Source organism: Propithecus coquereli, unplaced genomic scaffold (assembly GCF_000956105.1).
Source record: "Propithecus coquereli isolate 6110/MARCELLA unplaced genomic scaffold, Pcoq_1.0 Scaffold673, whole genome shotgun sequence".
NCBI classification, from domain to species: Eukaryota; Metazoa; Chordata; class Mammalia; order Primates; family Indriidae; genus Propithecus; species Propithecus coquereli.
The window spans coordinates 518,257-539,563 of record NW_012152763.1 but is presented as its reverse complement, the minus strand read 5'-3'; the positions used below and the strand labels follow the sequence as shown (position 1 = coordinate 539,563).

Sequence of the window (21,307 nt, the reverse complement as noted above, 5' to 3'; positions counted from 1 at the left end):
ACGCCGTAGGCGCTGCAGCTCCTCAAACACCCGCAAGGTTCGTTTTTGTTTTGAAACGTTTTCTTCTGGTCCTTGAATGGTCTGTTTCACCCAGAGTGATTTTCCCGTTCAACCCGATCTTCTCTTCAGCGCTGAGGGGCCTCTCCAGCCCGAGGCGTGTCGGTTCCCGGCGGCGTAGCTGACGCACGGATGGGCGTCTCCGCACGGGGCTCCGGCGTGTCTGCGGCAGGTGCGGCTCTGCAGCGAGGGGGGAGAGCTGGTCTCGGGGGGGCCCAAGCGCCATCAGGGGACGTGCTCCGGGCTCAGCACCCCGGTGACGGAGGGGCGGGGCGGCAGCACGTGGGGCCTGTACACGCCTGAGCTGCGTGGCTGGGGACGCTCTGGCCCACCTGCCTGGGGGGCTGTGGTGGGACGTGAGAAGCGTGTGAGCTTCCCTTCTGGAAGCTGATTGACTCTGATGATGGCGTGTCGAGAAAAAATGAATTCTAGCCTCGAGAGAGGGGTGCCCAACGGAAGCACCACCAGAAAGAACCGTCATGTCCGTACTGTTCTGGTGGGAGGGACACTCGTGCTGAAAAGCCCTCGGCACCAGAACTGGGCTTCCACGCAGCTGGGCCTCGGCCCCCGGCCCCAGCCGTCACCGCGGGCAGGGCAGGCGACCCTGCTGTCCCTGTACCTGCAGGGACCATGACCTTGCACAAGGCAGGCATCCTGCCGTCCCAACGTCATGCTGACACGTGGCTGGTGTCATCGTACGCGAGGACCTCGAGGCCTCGGGAGATGGGACGCGGGCGGGGGAGGCATCGTTGGATCTGGCCGCAGGTGACCAAACTGGCCATTTGGCCACAGGAAACAGCTTCGTTGCCTTTGGGTCAGAGATTTTGTCCTTGAGGTAATCAGCCAGAAGGAAGAACCTCGAGGAAAACTATCCTTGCTGCAGAAAACTTATAACAGCGACAAACTGAAAGCATGTTCAGGAATGGAGGAGAAGCGCAAGTGCTGCGGCTACTGAGCGCTGGCAGAGCGCTGTGCGCACCGGCCGCGGGAGCCGTGAAGACCGGGCCACCCGCGATGGCGGCAGCAGGGCTGGGTAGCCGAGGGGACGGCGAGGTCTAGGTGGAAGGTGTGTCCTTCCTCCCTGCTCATGCGCAGAGTTATTCAATGTCCGCGCTTGCTACTCAGAACCGCTTCAAACAAAGCTGCCGTCTGTCGCGGATAGCACGTGGCGGACTAGGTTCACACGCTGCAACCACAGCCCCAGTGACACTGTCAGAGGCGGGGCCTCAGGAGCGGTAGGTCCTGCAGGTGGAGCCCCGCAAAGGGGTTAGCCGCTTCTGCAGGCCCCTGAGCCCTGCCCTGTCCCTCCGCCAAGAGAGGACACACGACAGGTGCCATCACCAGCCAGGACCCAGGTCCTCCCCGAATCCCCGACCTCCTACACCTTCATCCTGGACTTCCAGCCTCTGGGAGCCAAAAATTCCTACTGTGTGAGTCCCCAGCCTGTGGCACTTTGTCCCAGCAGCCTGAACGGACTGACACACCGCTTCTGTGCATGTCACGTGCATGGCCGGCGGGCCGCACGCTCCTCCTTGCCGAGGCAAATGTGGCCTCAGGATCCTTAAGCCAGCTCTCTGCAGGGGCCCTGCTGACCGTGGGGTCCGGGAGGACACAGGGCGGAGGTGGAGGCTGTCATGTGCCTGGGTGAGGCCTGTGGGAGACCTGCAGGCAGGACCCTGGGACCTGGTGAGGTGGGCTGCACTCGGCTCAGAACCAGTCCTCAGCCTGCACCTCACAGACCCCCCTCTTGGACCTGTGATCTCAGACTCTCCAGCAAGTGGACCTGTGGTGTCAGATCCTCCCATACGTGGACCTGTGATCTTGGACCTTCCCACATGTGGACCTGTGATCTTGCATCCTCCCACACGTGGACCTGTGATCTCGGACCCTCCCACCCATGGACCTGTGATCTCAGACCCTCCCGCACGTGGACCTGTGATGTCAGACCCTCCCACACGTGGACCTGTGATGTCAGACCCTCCCACACGTGGACCTGTGATCTCGGACCCTCCCGCACGTGGACCTGTGATCTCGGACCCTCCCGCACGTGGACCTGTGATCCCAGACCCTCCCGCACGTGGACCTGTGATCCCAGACCCTCCCGCACGTGGACCTGTGATCCCAGACCCTCCCGCACGTGGACCTGTGATCTCAGACCCTCCCGCACGTGGTCCTGTGATCTGGGACGAGGCTCTAGTCCCTGCCCACTGTCGGGGACTGGTCCACTTGGTGATGGGGATACTTACGGGCCAAATGTCCTCAGGTACTTGATGCCCAACTGGATGGCCTTGTGAGAACAGGCCATGGTGATCTCGTGGTCACGCGCCGCGTGGGCGAAGTGGGTCAGCCGCGTCAGGGTCTGCAGCTCCACCAGGGGTTCCGGCCAGTTGCACTCGGAGGCCATTTTCACCAGCTTCCGGGCGGCAGGAGAAGGGATATCGTGTCAGCGACAACGGCTTCCCAACGCGGGCCCGCACGGGACTGTGCTGTGAGCACACACGCTTGCTTGTTCTTTCTGGCCAGGCCTTAAGCACAGCTTAACATCTATCTGGACATGGACCGTCTAGCATGTTATCCCAAACAGAGGCATGACTTTTGCGGGATCTCCTGCACCGTAAAACGAGCACAGAGGGTCTGCGCAGGGAAAGCACTTTTCCTCACGCGGGAGGCAGGGACGCGCCACACACCAGACTAAGTCCTGGGGGGGAGCGTGAGGAGGGTGGGGCCGGGTGTGAATTCCACCCCTCAGGAAGGACCCTCTGGGCCCCTACCTCCCCGGCCCCCTGGGCTGGAGTCTGCCCCACGCGGCCCCTGCAGGCCCAGGACAGCAGGTGACACCCACCTGGGCCAGCGAGGGGACAGTGAAGTCCATGAGGCCCAGCCCGTTGCACGAGTACATCTCCAAGGCCACGAGGACCCTGGTCACGCAGCCGATGTCCTCACTGGTGCCCTGCAGGAGGGAAGCATCGAGCATGTGTCAGCCCGTGGGTGCCGGGCGTGGGGTGGCGGGGGGGCGGGGCTGTGGAGGGAGCTGGAATAGTCTTGAATTTGACACTGTGCAATGTTTGCCTTACGGCAATAATCGGACTACAAATGGGAAGCGTTTACACCTCAGGCTCCTGTGTACGTGTCTGCCTCCCGCTACCATCTTGGCCCATCAGAAGGCCAGGAGGCTGCGTGACCCCACGGCCAATAGCAGTATCACCCGACAGCTGGGTGACCCCAGCTGCCAGGAGACCACTGGGCTGTGGGGCGGGGGCTGCCCAGGGCAGGCAAGGTGACCCCCTCCATCTCCTGGCCTGTGTGGGCCCCTCCTGCGCCAGGCCCTGCAACCTCCTGCCCGCCCCGTCCTGGCTCAGGGGCCACCTGTCCAGCACGTGCCCTGTGGGACTCTCCAGTGGGCTCTGTCTGTGTCCCCCCAGCCTTCTCTGTAGGAGCCAAGATGCTCCTGAGGCCACCCTGAGCTCCCTGCTCCCCAGGACCCCCTCCCTGGCCTCCTGCTCCCACAGCCCTTAGTGTTCACAGCTGGGCCCTGGCCCCGCCAAGGAGGTGACAGTCTGGCCTGGGTGAGCCGCCAGGTAAGGCCTCGGTGACAGGCAGCATCCGCAGCAGCGCTGGGACCCTGCAGGTGCGCAGGCAGACGAGGCCACCTGTTGTCTTGAGGGCGGCCAGGGGCAGGGGAAAGCAAGTCCCCAGACATCCCCGATGGTGCCGTGAAGAGTGGAAGCGAAGTGGCCCCCAGGGACGCTCCCTGCAAGCCCCTGCCCTGTCTCAGACGTGTCCACAGTGCACCGGCGAAGCACCAGGCACCAGGGCGTGGTGTGGCCCGCCCACGCCCAGCCCCCCACCTGCCCACCTGCGCCCAGCCCCCCACCTGCCCACCTGCTCCTCTGTGCCCAGCCGTGGCCCAATCTGCTGCTGCAGCAGCTGCTTGGCTTTCACCCAGGTGGCGATGAGCCGCTGCCGGGCACGGGTGGGGACGAGCTCCTCAGGCACAGTCCCGTTGGTCAGGTCCAAGGCAAACTCACAGACCTAGGACGGATGCATCCTCTGTTACAAAAACTGAATTCTACGTAGGGGAACTTGAGCCAAGATCCAAATCACCAAACGCTAAAAGACGAACGGACCTAGGCCTTGGTCCAGCGGGAAGGAGGTTCAAACGCACACCGGTCCTCACGCCTGCGGCGGGCGCCAAGGCAAGCCTGGGGTCGGAGAAGCCCCCGCCCGGGCTGAGGATGCAGCACACGCCCGTGGCAGGCTCCCACCAGCACCCCGGGCGCAGGTCGGAAACGGCCCAAAGCCCCGGTGGGGGGGCAGCCGGTGGGGGCTCACCCGCTGAGCCAGCCCCTCCCCCACTGGGGCTGGGGGCTGGGATCTGCGCAGGGCGGGGGGGTGTGAGCCTGGGCCGCGCCCAGCTCCCTTCCCTGCTTGCCAGGTGCCCAGTTCCCTCCTCTCCAACGGGGAACAGCCCGGGTGCGGGTCTCATGAGGGCCGGCGAGGCCCTGCTCAGAGCCTGGTCCGGCGCAGTGAGTGCCGGCCACCCAGTGCCCGTTCGCGACCTGGGACATCACTCTCTGGCTGCTCTTTCACACTGAAGCGTAACGTGAACCCTGCTCCTTGCCACACGCCTGGGTGAGCTGCCCCTGCGGGCTGACGGGGCCGTTCCACCTCTTCAGCCCGCAGGCTCGTAGCTGGGGCCACCGTCCCGCCACAGCGCAGCTGCCCGTCTGGCTCCGCGTGCTCCACGGAGCTGTCGCTGGCTGTGAAGACGTCTTCTGCCCCGACTCTTCCTCCCGGATGTCGCCCTGTGCTGAGCCTTCCTGTCTCTGTGCCTGTGCTGTTCCACATTCTCACGGATCATCGGCTCAGGGTCTTCTCTTTTGTATCCGGATCCAGATCAGGTCCACGCCCTGTGGCCCACACGGGCCCTGGGCTGCCCCGATGCCCGACCTTCCTTCCTCACCTGCTCCTTTTCCAGCCGAGAGTCCTGCTCCCTGCAGGTCCCTGGAGCCGGCCCCCTGCGCCTTCCGAGAACCAAGCCCTAGACCCGACGTGGCCTCCTGGCCAGCCCAGGCTGGGCCCCCGGGGTCCCTCCTGACGAGCCACGCGACCCACCGAGCCCACGGCAGCAGCGCGCCTGGGTCAGCCGTCCTCACGAGGGCCTGTGGCGCGAGGGCCTCCCCCACCCTGGCTGCGGCCCACAGTGGACCTGGAGCACGGGGGGCGCCCAGCGCATTTCTTAGACTTGCTTTTCTTCCAGGTTTTATAAGATTCTGTAGAGTTGGAAATGGGTGATGGATCGTCAGACACTTTACAACATCCATTGAGAACGTCGTCTCTTCTCCTTTACTGTGGATGACAACAAGATTCACATCCGTTAGGATAGACTCTGCCGACGGCGGCCCTCTGAGGTCCTCCTGACCTTCCTGCACACTCGGCACGTGGGTTGTCACGGTTTTACTGCGGTTGCTGCGTTCAGAGGGGCAAGTCTGTGCTTCTCACAGTTTGCTCTGCTCGGGCACAACCGGCTGAGGTGCGCCCTGGGCCCCGAGGGTCCCCTGCGCCCCCTGCTCTGCTGCTTCCACCTGGTGACGGTTTTGACCAGGGGTGGGAACCTGCCGTCTGAAGGCCACATGTGTTAAGTGCAAACTTTTGACTGTAGCTATATACTGGGGGGTAGAGGGGAGGGAAAGCCATTCAGTGATGCAGAAATTGTGAAAGAATGCATCGTCAAAGCTGCAGGATGCTGAAACCTCGATAACGTTTCAAAGTCCAAACAGCTGCCTCTTTCAAGGAGAACCACAACTGATCAGCAGCATGAATTAGCCTTCAACTTAACAGAACAACTTCATGCACTACTTCAAAAGGAAAATATATATTCAATTGCTTTGGATGAATCAACTGGTACTACTGACCTGGCACAGGTTTTATACGTCATTGGGTCATAACAGAAGATTTTCTCTGCTACGAAGAGTTACTTGCTGTGGGCACTCTTGCGAACAGAACACGGGGAAGAGATATCTTCAACAACTTTCAAGATAAATGTCATGAAGTTGGACTGAATTGGCAAATTTAGTGAGTGTATGCACAGACGGTGCACTTTCCGGGACAGGAAAACATGAAGGGTTTATTGCACAGATTAAAAAGGTATTAACAGATCCAGATGCTCTCGTTTCTTTTCATTGTATCTTGCATCAGCAGAATCTCTGTGCTAAAGCTATTTTAAGTGACACTTTGCAACAAGTTATAAGTGTTGTTAACTACGTTTGTGCAAATGCAACATGGCATCGTCAGTTTCCTAACGCGCTAAAGGTGAAGGGTGAGGTATGCAGTGTGGATTTGCCATGTCATTCTAAAGAGCGTTGGCTATGGCAGGGACAGGTGATAGCCAAAATTTTATCTCTGTGAGAACAGACAGTTAAATTTTATGAAGGACAGAATCAGCTATGTGAATACTGAAAGAAGATTTCTATAGGAATGCAGCATTTCTGTGTGACATCAAATCAAAACGACTTGAATATTTCTTTGCAAGGTAAAACTATATATGATACGTGGCAAAAAATCCAAGCATTTTGAAGAAAGCTGTCTTTTTTCAAAACAATTTTTCTTCAAAAGGAAATTTCCGAAGAACATTTTCCCCAGTTAGCAAAGGTCACTGATGAGCAGGATGATATATGTGAATCGTTTGAAGAATACGCAGCTGTTATTGGCCTATTAATTGGAGAATACGATGAAAGGTTCACTGACTTTGAGCATCATGACATCACACTCAGATCAGCACTTCAGCCTCACCTAGTTGATATCCCCAAGGCACCTAAAGAACTACAGATGGAATTATTGAGCTCTCAGTAGATGACATTTTAAAGTCATTATTGATGCTAAGAAGGATCCAGTTGAAATATGGAAAACTGCAGTGGAATACCCGTGCCTTCCGCAACCTGCTCGAAAAATGCTTTCTTGCTTTCCAACCACTTATTGCTGGGAATCTACCTTCTCCTACCTAACCCAAATCAAGACAACCCTAAGGTCACAAATGACTGATACCCATCTACCAGATCAACTGAAACTGCAGACCTCCACGCTGCAACCACATATTCAAATGCTTTCCAACAAAAAGCAGATACCACAAAATCATTAAAAGGTTAGGTATTAGGTTGGTGCAACCGTAATTGTGGTTTTAGCATTGTGGAAATTGGCCATTTGGTATTGGAATACATTCTTAAATAAATGTGATGATGTTATACATTGTTTTAATGCACATTTCTCATTTTATTTATTTATTTATTTTTTGCTAATGACTTATTACTTGCTGTTTGTTTTGTATTTATTTTAGACAACGGAAATGATGTTAGACAAAAAGCAAACTCGAGCGATTTTCTTATTCGAGTTCAAAATGGGTCATAAAGCAGCAGAGACAACTCATAACATCAGCAACACGTTTGGCCCAGGAACTGCTGAGCATGCAGTGCGGTGGCGGGTTCAAGAAGTTTTGTAAAGGAGACGAGAGCCGTGAAGATGAGGAGCGCAGTGGTCGGCCATCGGAAGTTGACAACGACCAGGTGAGAGCAATCGTGGAAGCTGATCCCCTCACAACCACACGAGAGGTTGCTGAAGAAGAGCTCGGGTCGACCATTCTGCGGTCGTTTGGCATCGGAAGCAAACTGGAAAGGTGAAAAAGCTCGTGAGATGAACAAAAATCAAAAAAATTGTCATTTTGAAGTGTCATCTTCTCTTCTTATACACAACAACGAAACATTTCTCGATTGGATCATGATGTGAGAGGAAAAGTGGATTTTATACAACAACTAGTGACGACCGGCTCAGCGGTTGGACCAAAAAGAAGCCCCAAAGCACGGCCCAAAGCCAAATTTGCGCCAAAAAAAGGTCACGGTCACTGTTTCGTCCGCTGCCGGTCTGATCCACTCCAGCTCTCTGAATCCCAGCATCCCATCTGAGAAGTCTGCTCAGCGAATCGATGAGACGCACCGAAACTGCAAGGGCTGCAGCCGGCACTGGCCACCAGAAAGGGCCCAGTTCTTCTCCACGACAACACCCCACTGCGAGTCGCACAACCAGCGCTTCAGAAGTTCAAGCAATTGGGCTACGGAGTTTTGCCTCATCCGCCATGTTCACCTGACCTCTCGCCAACCGACTACCACTTCTTCAAGCATCTCGACGACTTTTTGCAGGGAAGACGCTTCCACAGCCAGCAGGACGCAGAAAATGCTTTCCGAGAGTTTGTCGAATCTCAAAGCACGGATTTTTATGCTACAGGAATAAACAAACTTATTTCTTGTTGGCAAAAATGTGTTGATTGTAATGTTTCCTATTTTGATTAATAAAGACGTGTTTGAGCCTAGTTAGAATGATTTAAAATTCACGGTCTGAAACTGCAATTACTTTTGCACCAACCTAATAACTTCAGAATTAGCAAATAGTTTTCATTTTTTGAAATTATTAAGCACGTAGTAGTTAGATTTTTACAAAGTAATGTGCATTTGAAGTATATCTAATTGAAGTTTCTTCACTGTAACCTTATTCGATTAATTAATTAATCAAGTTAACGCAGCTTCCAGCATGAAACGTTTCCCCACCCCCAGCTTGCTGCCCCCCACTCCCGCCCGCGGGCTCTACCTCCACCGCGCTCCTGATCTCAGAGGCGGCTCCCGAGTCCAGCGGGGTGTGGAAGACATTCGGTCGCACGAACTTTCTCGACTTCTCCGGCGCCTGGGGGGGGATCCAGCTGATCACCAGGCCGCGGGCCAGGGTGTCGCAGAGCATGGCCAGCATCTCGGGGTCCCTGCAGAGAGCGCGTGGGAGGTGAAGCCACGGCGGGGGCAGCTGAGGCTCCCACGGGTCTGAGGGGACAGTCTGGGGCGACCAAGTGTGCCCATGTGACTCGCCATGTGACTCGTCTCTGGAATTTAGCAAGAAAGGGGCTACCTGCTCTTCTAGGTGTGGGTTCAGGAGCCCTTCTCAGGGCCCTGTGGGAAGAGCAGGTAGGAGTCCCTGCTGCCCAGGTGACGCCGTCTCCTCCCCCAGGTGGGCTTCACGCTGCGGTGAGGGCGGCGGCCCGGCCTGGACGCCTCAGAGTGTCCCTGAGGAACCGGTCAGAGGCAGAAAGGCCACGGCGCCGGCTGACCTGCTGCCGGGACCCCCTGGGGCCGTCCAGGACGGTTGGAGCCGTTACGTCCAATACCCGGTGGACGGGTCCAGATCAGAACCTTCGTGGTTCTCACAGGGAACACGCTAGCTCTGAAACATTTAAACTAGTCAAAAATGGTCCCCGAATGCCAGGAAGTGGGGACTGGGGGTCTGATCTTCGTCTACGACTGAAACTCTCAGGACAGCGGAGCTACAGGCAGAGGCGCAGCTGCCGGGCTCCCGGCGCCGACGGCCACGCCCGAGTCCCAGGGCTCCTGGGCCAGGCGAGGGCGCGTGGGTGGGCCGGGGCCTCACTCACGCCGGGGCAGAGCACCAGCGAGCAGTGAGTGGCACGGTCCATCTTCCTTATTGTGCGTAATCTGAAATCATAATGCACATCTGCACCCTGACTCCCTCCCTCAGTCCCGCTTCCGTCTGGTGAAAAAAATTAAAACCCTATTGTTTAGACTGAAAACCAAAGCAGCAAAGAGTACACAGTCTTTTCATCTTAGATAAAATTGTGACCCAACTCGATGTCTTTGAACTTCTGATTTTAGCTGGGAAAACATTGGTCTCTTACATGGTCACGTCCATCTGGATTAAAAAATCCAGAATTTTCAACACCCCCCACCCCCGAACACCAGACCAGGAGACACGTGTGCGGAGTCGCTTTCCTGAGCGACGCGGCCGTCAGCAAACCCGTCTCCCGACTGTGTCTGCAGCGGCAGGGCGGGGACTGGGCCGTGGGCGGGAGTGACGGCTCCACCATGGCCTCACCCCACCAGCACCAGGCTAGGCCCGCGCCCCACCGCCTGCCGCAAGCCTCCTGCGGTTAGAGGTTAGCGTCCGGCTCACACGCACAGCAGGGGGCAGAGACGCGGGGGTGGTCTGCGAACCTCCCTGAGCCCTGCTGGTCTCTCTGTGGCTGCCATCGCCCCGGAACAGACATGCTGACCACAGCCCCCAAAACCTGGGTCCTCTCTGAGGGACGAGACTGAGCTCCCTGCCTCTCCCTGCCCATGGACGCGGAGTGGCGGGGCCCACACGCACCCGTTGTGGCCGGTGTCCCTGACGGCGCCCAGGAGGTGGTACAAGCTGTCCACAAGCTCCTTCTGCCGCCCGGCCTGGATGAGGTGGTGGTTGTGGTTCAGGACGTAGACCACGGCGTTCTGCACGACCCAGGCCTCCTGGATCTCCTGCCCGATGTCCGCAGAGCGCAGCCAGTTGTTCATGGCGTACTGGGACAGGCTTTCGATCCAGGTTCTGCGAACGCATACCACGAAGCTCTGGGCTGGAAACACCTTTCCCAAACCAGCCCTTGCGACAGCAAGTGCAGGGTATTCCTGGCGCAGGCCTGCCGGGGCGGCCTCATCAGCACACCCAGCCCCGCCACGCGACTGCGGTCCCACCTCAAGCGTCCTGGGCCCGGCCCTGCTCTGCCCAATTCTTCTGTCCCACCCGCCCCAGTCTGTCCCCGACCCCCCGGACACCTGCAGCCGCGCCTGGCTGCTTCTGGAGGCCTGAGCTCCCGCCCTGCTCTCACCTGCACACCTGCCCAGACTGCCTGTCACCCTCTGCGGCCGCCCTCCCCCAGGGCACGCAGGCTGCCGTCCTCAGGAGTGTCCGTCCGCCCCCCCCCCCCCGCTGCCCCCTAGCCAGCCGGCACACTCTCGGTGGAGAGTGGTGCAGGGGAGGGTGTTCCACCTTCGTGAGCCCCAGCGGTCTCTGCTACAAATTTTCTCTATTTTGTTTTACAAATTTTTAGAATTTCAAAGTTACTCTCAGCGAAGGGGCTGACCAAGCACCAACCGGCCCTGGTTCCCAGAGCCTCCTCTGTCCCCTCGCAGGCTGGCCCGAGGGGAGAGCGGGGAGCCCTGCTCTGGCCGAGGGCCGGGCTGGAGAGACGTCCCCATACACAGAAACCGCCCCTCTGCGTTTTCCACCCTGACAGCTGATTTTGCTAATAATGAGACTAACCAGAGCGAACAGCGGTTAGTTAGAACACGCTGGGAAAACCGTCTCGTACGTTGGCTCACACATATCAACAAGCCAAACTCATGGCCTCGCTGGGACACGTGGCCGGAAACAGATAAGGTCCCAGTAACCTTGTTTCCATGTGCTGGACCACTCACTTGTGTGAAAACGGCATTCCCGTGTCCCGCGTGAGCAGGGCAGCGCTCGACGCCGCCCAGGCCCCGCCTACCTGTACGTGATCCAGTCCTCGTTCTCCTCCGGGGGCTCCGGCACGTAGCCCGCCGGGTGCTGGCTCAGGTCCTCGGGGGGAATGGGCCGGTCGTTCAGGGCCACGCCTTCCGACCGCAGCAGCTGGACCGTGGCCTGTGGGGCAGCATGCGGCAGGACGGGGTGTGGGCCGGGCGTGGCCCAGCCCCAGGTGGGGACACACAGCCCACACTTCCCTCTCAACTTCAGGTGTAAAAACGCCACACACGAGGTGGAGAGACCCGGGTGGCGAACCCCAGGCAGCCGTCGCGGCGATGGCCACCCACGGACCACAGGGGAGCAGACCCCCAGCCTCTGCACCCACCAGCCCGCACGCCGGGAGGGGAGGGCTCCTTCCAAGCACGGTGCACCGCCCTGCCACGCCTCCCCGGATAGACAGGAGTTTCCCAACACTCCTGCACGCCCAGGCAGAGCACAAACCCCCTGGGTACTCCATTAGCGTGTTTGCAACACCCACGGCTGCTGAGCCACTGGGGACAGACCGGCGGGGCTGAGGAAAGGGTGGCAGCCCGGGCGTGGACAGGCCGCCCGTCCCTGCCCAGTGGCCCGGACGGCCTCGTGTCTGCCCTCGGCCAGCTCTGCTCCCCCATCGGGTGTCGCTCTGCTGCTGCGGGGTCCCCGGCTCACGCCTGGCCTGTGCTCAGGAGGCCCGTTGAAGATGTCAGCCACACTATGGCCCCCAGGCCGAGGGCCGCGCCCACTGAGCGACTGACAGGCCTCAGACAGAGTGCTCTGAGGACTCCTGGGTCATGAAATGTCCCAAGCGTCACCGCTGCATTGGCCCAGGCATGGGAGCTGAAAGCTCAGAGCTGGGGCTGGTCCGGTGAGGCCATGTTCTCCCTGACTTTGGGCGGGGCCGGCCCAGTGTCCCGCTGCCGTGTGTTGGGGGGATCGGCTCACTGGGGCTGGGGTGGTGGGTCCAGGCCTCGGCCTCCGCCCACCCACACCTGTTCAAAGTGCTTCCAAAGTCTGCCCTGATGTAAATACCCCAGATGGAATCACCGGCTGTATCTATGGAACCTCGGAGTCCGCAATTCAGAAATTACCTCTAGCATAAAGTTAACATCAACCCACACTGAGATACGTTTTGATTTATACTTTTCTCCCAGAAACGCTCCCAAGAATCCGGGAACTCTTCCCTCCCCTACACGGCTCTGTGCAAGCGCACAGGCGGGTACCGCAATGAGCACCCCCAACAGGTCACGGGCACACGGAGGCCGACAACCCTGCCACAGGCATGCAGACGTGCCCCGGGACCCCCGTGTCCGCGGCGCAGAACGCACCTCAGCGTTGATGAACCCCACCTCCGCGAACCTCCGCAGCAGGTCACAGGACACCTGCCGCTGCAGGGCGACCTCCGACGGCCCCGTGGCCTCGTGCTCGGAGCCCTCCCCGCCTCGCCTCTTCCTTCCTGGGGGAGAGGCAGCAGGTAAAGATGCGTGTTTCCAGCAAACCAACCAAACACAACAATTCCTGGCCCACTCCGATGCCTGAGTCTCTCCAGCTCCCGCAGGGCCCACCCGGGGGTGCGGAGGGTCCCAGGAGAGGCACGATGCCCAGGAAGGGACCAGAGGAGCTCGTCTGTGGCCGACATCCCTGAGATGCTCCTGGTTTGCCCTGGGTGGGTCCCCCAGCTCGGGAGGCGCTGGCCTGAGAAAACTGCTCCCTCCCACATCCCATCTGCTGCCTTCTGGGGGGCACCCCCCCCAACTTCCACAGGCCCTCCCTGCTCCATCTCCTGCCTCCCTCTGCGTGTCCGTGTGTCCTGCTGTCCCTGAGACCGGCACTTCTCCAGGGGCCGGGTGCTGACCGCCTGGCCTGGGCCTCTGCCCACCGCCCACCAGTGGTGGCTGCCCCAGTCTGGGCCCCGAGGACCCTCTGAGTGATGAAGACCCAATGTGAGGACCGTCACGCGGCGTCCCCGGCACACAGCCAGGCAGCACCGCCTGGGCACCAGGTGTGACTGCCGGTGACTACGCCGTGACGGTCACCAGCGTCAGGCACGGTTACCCGGGTCAACTGCAGACGTGTTTGGAGACACCCTCTCCCACGGGGAGGCCCCGCTGGACGCAGGCGCAGCCCGTCCACCCTCCAGCCAGTCCCAGCCCCTCCAGGAGCCACCCGGACGGACGGAGGCTCCGGCCACAGCTCCCCATGGCCGCCTGGCAGCGGAGACTCGGCCGGCCGGGGCGGGAGACGCTCGCGGGGCCACACACCTCTCCGCAGCCTCGAGGGCTTCTTCACCTTGACGCTGTCGTAGAGGAGGCAGAAGCGGCTCGCAGCCCGGCAGACGTCCCACACGCCCTGCTTCCGCGCAACTTTGGCCAGCTCCGCCCAGATCTGTATCCTGGTCCCCAAAGACCCAGACAGGGAAACGTGAACAGGGACACAGTTGGTAAAACAGACACCACCCGGAATGGCCGCGGGTGAGAAAAAGCCAGTTTTGGGGTTGCAGAGCGACCTGTGACAATCAATGCCCACGGCGGACGGCGGCCCTGGGCGTGCGCGGCTGGCCCGGTCAGGGCGCAACTCTCTGCTCCCGCCTGCCGAGCATCGGCGGCACCGATCGTCGTGACCATGAGAAACGCCCCACCCTTCCCTCCCCTGGCGAGGGGCAGGTCTCCCCGGGGTCGGGACCCCTCCCGTCTGTGCCAGACGCCAGCCTGGCCGGTCACCACGTCCTGACACCGTGTGCAGAACCTGGCGCCACGTCCTGCTGAGGCCTCCCGGGGCACGGAGGGAGGTCTCACCGTGGGGCAGGTGTCCATGGCCTCCGCCCCCCGCCTGGAGCGGCACAAGCCCCAGCGGCCACCGCCACCTCGGCCCTCAGGCAACGTGCTCAGGCCAGAGACCCTCCCCAGGGCTCTGCCGTTTGCGTTTTATCCTTTTGTCCTCAGAAAAGTGCCTTTTCCTCACTCACCTCTCTTTGTCGTTCTCGTTCCCCAGGCGCCGTAAGTGGCCGGCGGCCTTGTCCACGCTGGCCATGTGGTGACGCGCCTTCGCGGCCAGGAAGCTGAAGCGGCCCCGGTTCTTCCCGGTGGAAACTGAGAGCAGAAAACGAAATGCAAAGTCGCCGCTGTGTGTTAAGGGTCGGGAGACGCGGCGGCTGCAGCTCTGTCCGAGAGAACACGCCTGACCACGGCATCCCAACTGGCTGCTGCCTGGCCAGCGCGGGCGGCCACCCAGGTTCCTGGGTCCGCTGCTCCTGGGAGCCCAGCCCCTTGCACAGCTGCCTCGTGGCCTCGCTTGTGCCTCCGAATTCAATGGGACGGAGCTCGCTGCACCCCGAGTGGGGCCTCAGACACAGCCTGGCTCAGCGCGCTCGCCCGGCGCCACCCTGCTTGGCCGCCCTGCCCACCCCGCTCCAAGCAGAAGCACCAGCCTCCCTGCTCGCCCGGCCCCCACACACCTGCTGTCCACCGTCCACCCGAGGCCCGGCGGTCCTATCTCATTGCCCCCCTTTCCCGGCAAATAAGACCCGGAACACCCAGAGCTCAACTTCACACCGAGGCCGCCCACCCCGTGCAGCTGCCGGGGAATGCAGCGGGCGCTGGGCCTGAGGGCGGCCTCGTCCGTGCCTGGCGGGACACCCCTTGGCGGGAGGCTGGAGCCCTCAGAGCTGTGCCCCCCATGCTGGCGTCCACCTGGTAAGATCCACTTTCTGAAGCCAACACGAGAGCATCCTCTCTGGAGCCCCGGCGGAGTCCCGGCAGGATGTCCTGCTGGGCGCGGCGCCGTCCCGTCCTGGCCCCACACCCCAGGTACATGTGCGCGGGCCCCGGGCTGCAGCAGCACACGCTTGTGGGTAAAACAAGTCAAGAAACCGAAACAGACGTGTCCAGGCGGTGCTGGCAGACTCACTCCTCAGGACAAAAATGACACCAAGAGCGAGAGTGACTGGGAGACAGGGCAGCGACAGACAGCAGGGCATGAGCGTCCCCAGGGCCGCTTCCCAGAGCCGCCCCTTCACCCCCATCACAGGCCACCCGGGGCCAGAGCACCCTCGTCTTGCCTCACCCGCAACGCGACCTGGGGTCAAGTTGGGTGACAGCACCAGCCGTGGGTGCCAGGCTGGAGGGACACGCTGCGGTGGCCTCGGCCGGACCCCAGGCGGGCTGGGGGAGGGGCTCCTGAGCCAGGCCCAGACCTGCCCCCCTGCCCGGCCGCCCCGCACGTAGGGAGCACCCACATCCCGTGACCCGGAGCCAGGTGAGCCTCCTGGATAAAAGGCCGCGGCCGGCATGAGTGGGGTCCGTGCGGGTCTGACCTTTGACACCCACACTCAGGGCCGCCCTCGTGCTCTGACAGTGCTGTGGGCTGAACCGAGTCCCCCCAAAACAGACACGCTGAAGCCCGAACCCCCAGGGCCTCGGACTGCAGAACTACGTGGAGCTGGGTCTTTGCAGAGGTAACTGAGGTGAAATGGGGCCCCTGGGCGTCCCAGCCCCGTCTGGCCGGCGTCCGTAGAGCAGAGCAGAGCAGGACGCTGACGCGCACGGCGAGGCGGGGGGGAGCCCCAGGGAGGGGACGGTGCCTGTAGGCCAAGGACCGCGGCCTCAGGAGGAATCAAACCCGCCGCACCCTGAGCTCGGACTTGCAGCCCCCAGAGCTGTGGGAAATAAATTCCTACTATTTCTGCCGCCCCACGTGCGACCCTGTGGTGGCAGCTGAGCCGTGAACGTGGCCCCTGCAGGGACAAGACACCCGTCCCCCCAGGACCCTTTGATGGGCCCCAGAGAGCGCGGCGCAGCCCGAGGTCTGCGGATGTGACGTGCCGGCCGTCACACCTTCGGGGGCGCAGCGGGGCCCCCGCCCTGTCTGGGGTCTGCTGAGAGCGGCGCGAGGCCCCTCCGGGGCGGGACCCTGCTGGCCCCGCACGCCGTTGGCGCCCACCTTTGGCCTCGTTCTCGCTGTCGAGCACGATCTGGAAGGCGTCGGGGGCCAGGGCCAGGCCCGCGTTCACCAGGAGGGCCCGCTCCCTCCGGACGCCGTCTTTCTGGACGGCTTTCTTCGCCTGCGGGAAGGAGCAAGAGACGGCAAGTCAGGACTCGGTCCAGAGCAGCACCTTCTCCCATCCTCCCGAGAACAGCGCCGCACCCGGGTCCGCTCCGCCGCCCGTCAGCCCTCCCCAGGCTGCGCCGGCACCTGCTCGATGGCCATGGTGGCCTTGTCCTCGGCGCGCTCGGGGACCTGGTACAGCAGGGTGCACAGGCGCAGCCGGTGGATGGCCGTCTGCAGCCTGTCCTGGTAGAGGCCCAGGCTGTCGAGGCGCTCGGCCTTCTGCAGGTGCTCCAGGGCGGGCTCCAGCCGGTCCTCATCCTCCTCGAGCAGCGCCACCTCCATGTGCACCTGGCAGCGCAGCAGGCTCATGAGGCTGCAACGGCGCACAGGGTCAGGGCCCGGCGGCTGCCATCAGGAGTGCCGGGCCTAGGGGGGATGGCCCGTGTGCAGGGTGGGGCCTGCGCCCCCCCACTTTCCAGTGTGCTTCCGGGGACACCCCCACCTCACCTGAGCCCACAAAGGGGGACAGAGAGAGAAGGCCCCGCAGACCACGGAGACCTCGGAGCCCAGGGGCTGAGCAGCCAGGTCGGCACAGCGGGGCCCTTGAGTGTGGGGACCCCACACCGTGCCGCCCACACCGCGGCTGCCAGCCCCTCGCACTCCTGGGAGGCTCTCAGCAGGGCTGCGGGGCCAGTGCAGAGCGGCTCTGGCGCCCCGGCCACAGCCCGGAGCCCAAGGCTCCTCTCCGCTGCTCGCACCCCAATCCCTCGGGAACAGGAGCCATAGGAAGCCGGGCCCCACGCACGCTGACCCAAGCACGATCCATTTCTTGTGTGGATCACTCTGCAGCTGGGATGCCCAGAAACAAAGCAGACGCGGACGGGAAAACCGACTCGAAGCCCAGCCCTGAGCGCACGGTGCCCAGGTCCCGCACGCGCCCAGTGCCTCCCGGCAACTCTGCAAGGGACGGGCTTCCCCGACCTCTGTCCCCCGTGTCCTGCCTGGGCCAGCTCTGCCTCGGCCTGCACCCTCCCGACCTCGCCCGCCCACCTCCGCCCTGCACCCTCCCGACCTCGCCCGCCCACGTCCTCCCTGCAGCCTCCCGACCTCACCTGCCCACCTCCGCCCTGCACCCTCCCGACCTCACCTGCCCACCTCTGCCCTGCACCCTCCTGACCTCGCCACGCTCCAGACACGATTTCCTACTTCTCCGGCCTCTCCAGCCAGGAGTTCCTGAACCCAGACCGGGTCTCCAGCCTCCCTGGGATCTGCCCACACAGCTCTGGCTCCTGTGCTCAGGCCAAACGCCCCACGGACACCCCTCGCTGTCCCCCAGCACCTGCTCCCATCCGCCACGGCGCACCTGGAGGCTGCCGCCACCATGGACCAGGCCTGTCCTGGTTACACCTGCAGACACGTCGCGCTCCCCTGGTCCCAGGCTTCCCGAGGGCCCCACCCCCTCGGCAGGACCCACCCACGTCCCCACAGGCCCCAACCAGCCCCACTGTGGCCTCTCTGTGGCGGGACAGGTCCCTTCTGTCAGCTCGAGGGGTGCAGACGCCCTGGCCGGTGTCTGCCTCGGTGGAAGCCTGTGCTGAGCCTCCTTCCCCAGGTCCCGTGGGGGCTCCGCATTTCTGGGTGCGCAGGGCCCCGGCCTGCCCAGCGCTGTGGGGCAGGTGGACACAGTGACGTCCTTGTCATTGGAACACCTTTCACGTCCCGTTGGATACGGGTGGGGCGTTCTGCTTGCACCACTTTTATGGCAACTGAGTTTCACTTCATCCGCATCCGTAACATTGGAGAATTCTGCCTTCTCCCCTCTGCCCACGCGCCTTCCCTCGGTCGGGACCCAGGACAGACCGCGCCCTACCTGTCCACCTTCTCCAGGACCTCCGCGACGTTGGTCAGCGGCTTGCGCAGGTGGTGCCGCAGGTTGTGCTGCAGCAGGGGCAGGCAGGTGTTCCACTGCGTGGCGCACACCACGTGGATGGCCCGGGCGTCGCCCAGGCGGATGGCGCGCTGCAGCAAGACGTCCAGCCCCCGGGTGATGTCCAGCTGGGCCTGCGGAGAGGACACAGGCCGCTCCGCGGAGGTCGTGAGATCAGCGCCGTCACCGGCTGTTCCTGTCACGACCCGGGAGAGCCGGCCGCCGGCGTTCCCAGGCCTGCAGCGCGAGGACGCGGGTCAGGGAAGCACGCGGGGGCTGGGCGCGCTGGGAACGCAGGACTCGCTCGTCACGCTGCCTCAGCCTGTGGCCACGCATCCCCCCCAGAAGGGAGCGGAGGCCTCACGAGACGCGACACTCCCGAGGCGCGGCCGTGCTCTGCACGTGCGTGGACGGGTCTGCCCTGCGCGAGAGGACGCACTCGGCCTGCTTGGCTCCTGACCATGTGTGTTGCGCGTGTGCCCGTCACGACTGCCACCAGGGGGCGTCTGCTCGGGGTGTCTGCGGTGCCCTTCCCAGCAGACAGGCTCAGCCCGGAATCTCAGGGCTGCGGAGCTGCCCCCGCCAGGCTCCCCGCCCTCCTCGGGCCCCACGGGGACGCCCGTCTGTCCTGCGCGTGGTCACAGCCTCTGGCCCTGGCACCTCGGGGCCCTCACGCTGCGCCCGGGCGAGCTGGGCCGAGCCCGCACTTGGGACTCACAAGCCCGTCGTGCTGCTTGGCGCCAAGATGAGTCCGTCGAAGCCTCATAAATGGGGCCCAGCCCCCCAAATCCTCAGCAGCGGAGGTGTGGCGGGGCACAGTGGTGCAACCCGCAGCACCACAGCCACCAGCCTCTGCTGCAGCTTCACGGTAAAAGGTGGCGGCCAAACCGTTCTCCATAAATCATGTTTTAAACAAACGCTCGTTCCGTGCCCACCACGTGCGAGGCACCGGCACACGCACTCAGCCATCAAAGCTTTCCCTCCCTCGAGACGTCCAGCACGGCGGCGCAGACACGCACAGGCAAACCCGCGGGAGCCCACGTCCCGCCAGACGGCCAGAGACACGCTGGGCAGAGCCTGGCTGAGGACAGGGGCGGAGGACGCCCCGGCGCTCTGCCCCTTCCACAAGGCCGGGCGTGTGGCCCCCCATGGCGGCCTCGCCTCACGGCATGGTGGGCGTGAACAGCCCGGCGGGGAGGGCAGGAGTGAGGGTCCCTGGGCCGGGCACCGATGGCCCTTCCCGCGGGCCCACATCGGGCTGCCCGCCATTGCCGTTTCAGTACATTTTCGTTCTTTCTTCACTGCAAAACTGTTACCGATGGAATAGTCCAAACCGATTTCTAGATCCCTTCCTGGCAGTGGCTGCTGTTCCAGACCCTACGCTAAGTCGCGCTCACGTCGTCGTAACCCTTCACCGTCGCGTTTGGACGGCGGCTCGTGGGGCAGCTGCCCTTAAAGAAGGAGTCGCCTCTTCAGTAACCGCAATTGGGAACCTCCCGAACAGTTCTGTGGTTCCCAAACAGGCAACTGAGGCAGGGACAGCAACCTCGGCGAACCCTGCCCTCTCCGTCCAGCCCCGGGTCCCTCGTGATGCCACCGTCCCTCCTCAGGTCCCCAGGCCCAGCTGGGCTGCCCGCTCCCCACTGGGCACCCTCCTGGACCCGAGGCAGGCCGGCAAAGAGCCCTCATGGGACCCGGGTGGCACCGAGCGTTGCCCGTGTTGGGGGGTGGGGGGCAGCTCTGCACCCACCTTGCCAGGGAGGCAGGGGTGGTCCTGGGGGCCGGCGGGGACCACGCTGGGGGCTGGTGCAGCCCAGGCCACGGGGCCACCGCTGCATTCTTACGGGGGGGAGGCGGGAGGCCACGGGTCCATGGGAGGCCGGCCTCGTCCGCAGTCACCCGGGAGCCGGGGCAGAGCCAGGGCGAGTCCAGCGTGGGGTGCAGGCCACGTTGCCAGCACTGTCAACTCTACCACAAAGCCGCCTCTCACCAAGTTCCGGGAAATTTGCAAAATAATGCGATGTGACCACAACTCCTGTTTAAGGACTTACCTCAACAGCTGCTCGGACGTAGAGTTTAACTTTATTTTCAAGCGCTGAGGCTTCTAATTCGTACTCCAGACATTCGATTTCAATCAGCTTCCCAGGGGCCTGCAGACACAGGTTTGTACACAGGGAGACGTTTAATGAAAGCACCGTGACGTTAATGTCAAAGGTCATTTAAAAATACTGCTTGGTAGGAATTCAACAGACGCACAGCACGAGACGGTACGACGGTGCAGAGGACACCACGGTTTGAGGGGGAGCTCGTTGATGTTAATGGACATCGAGTTTTTAAATAATTAAACCAACTTCCGATAAACTTCCTCTTATGAGATTTAGCAAACGTATTTTCTCTTATTTAATGCCTGCCTGGCTTAGGGCGCAAAAGCCCTTCTGAGAGGCACAGGAGGCAGGCGGCGGGAGCCCGGGGCGTGTCTGGGGTGGGGGCCTCACCTGCCCAGTTTGGGGCCTCATCCCGGCCCCAGACATATAGGACTCAGGGCCTCAGGAAGGAACTAGAGTCTGGATGTCTGAGACGTCACTTGCCAGCTCTTTACCCTGGCGTGGCGGTCCCACGGAAAGACCCCCGGGCCTCGGCAGCCGCACCCAGGCCAGGGGAGCAGTGTGTAGGCCGCCACCCGGAGGCCGCGCCCCTGAACCCACTCCGCCTCGCGGGACGCAGGCCTCGCGCGCACCGGGGATGACTCGCTGCCCATCTGCGAGCGCGGCTGCGGATCACGTGTCTTCAGGACACACAGGCGGCCTCTGCTCCAGGAAACTCGCCTTCCACGGGAGACGCCCGCAGTGACCGGAACCGCCTGCAGCGTGTGGGACGGGCTGTGCGTGGCAGCTCCGCTCCACGGCCGGGCACCTCGATCCTGTGCGTCTGGGGCCC

At 62.2% G+C, this 21,307-nt stretch overlaps 1 protein-coding gene across 1 annotated transcript in view; it reads right to left on the bottom strand.

Moving 5' to 3' along the window:
• CFAP46 (cilia and flagella associated protein 46) overlaps positions 1-21,307 on the bottom strand; it is a 149,453-nt gene that overhangs the window by 60,898 nt on the left and 67,248 nt on the right. The window contains exons 21-33 of the mRNA XM_012660675.1: positions 20,422-20,520; positions 18,314-18,504; positions 16,588-16,816; positions 16,336-16,456; positions 14,363-14,486; positions 13,659-13,789; positions 12,726-12,853; positions 11,405-11,538; positions 10,252-10,464; positions 8,692-8,857; positions 3,940-4,089; positions 2,900-3,007; positions 2,304-2,470 (exon numbers count right to left, since the gene is read on the bottom strand). Coding sequence (XP_012516129.1) covers positions 2,304-2,470; positions 2,900-3,007; positions 3,940-4,089; positions 8,692-8,857; positions 10,252-10,464; positions 11,405-11,538; positions 12,726-12,853; positions 13,659-13,789; positions 14,363-14,486; positions 16,336-16,456; positions 16,588-16,816; positions 18,314-18,504; positions 20,422-20,520 — 1,961 coding nt within the window. The remainder of the gene's footprint in view (positions 1-2,303; positions 2,471-2,899; positions 3,008-3,939; positions 4,090-8,691; positions 8,858-10,251; positions 10,465-11,404; positions 11,539-12,725; positions 12,854-13,658; positions 13,790-14,362; positions 14,487-16,335; positions 16,457-16,587; positions 16,817-18,313; positions 18,505-20,421; positions 20,521-21,307) is intronic.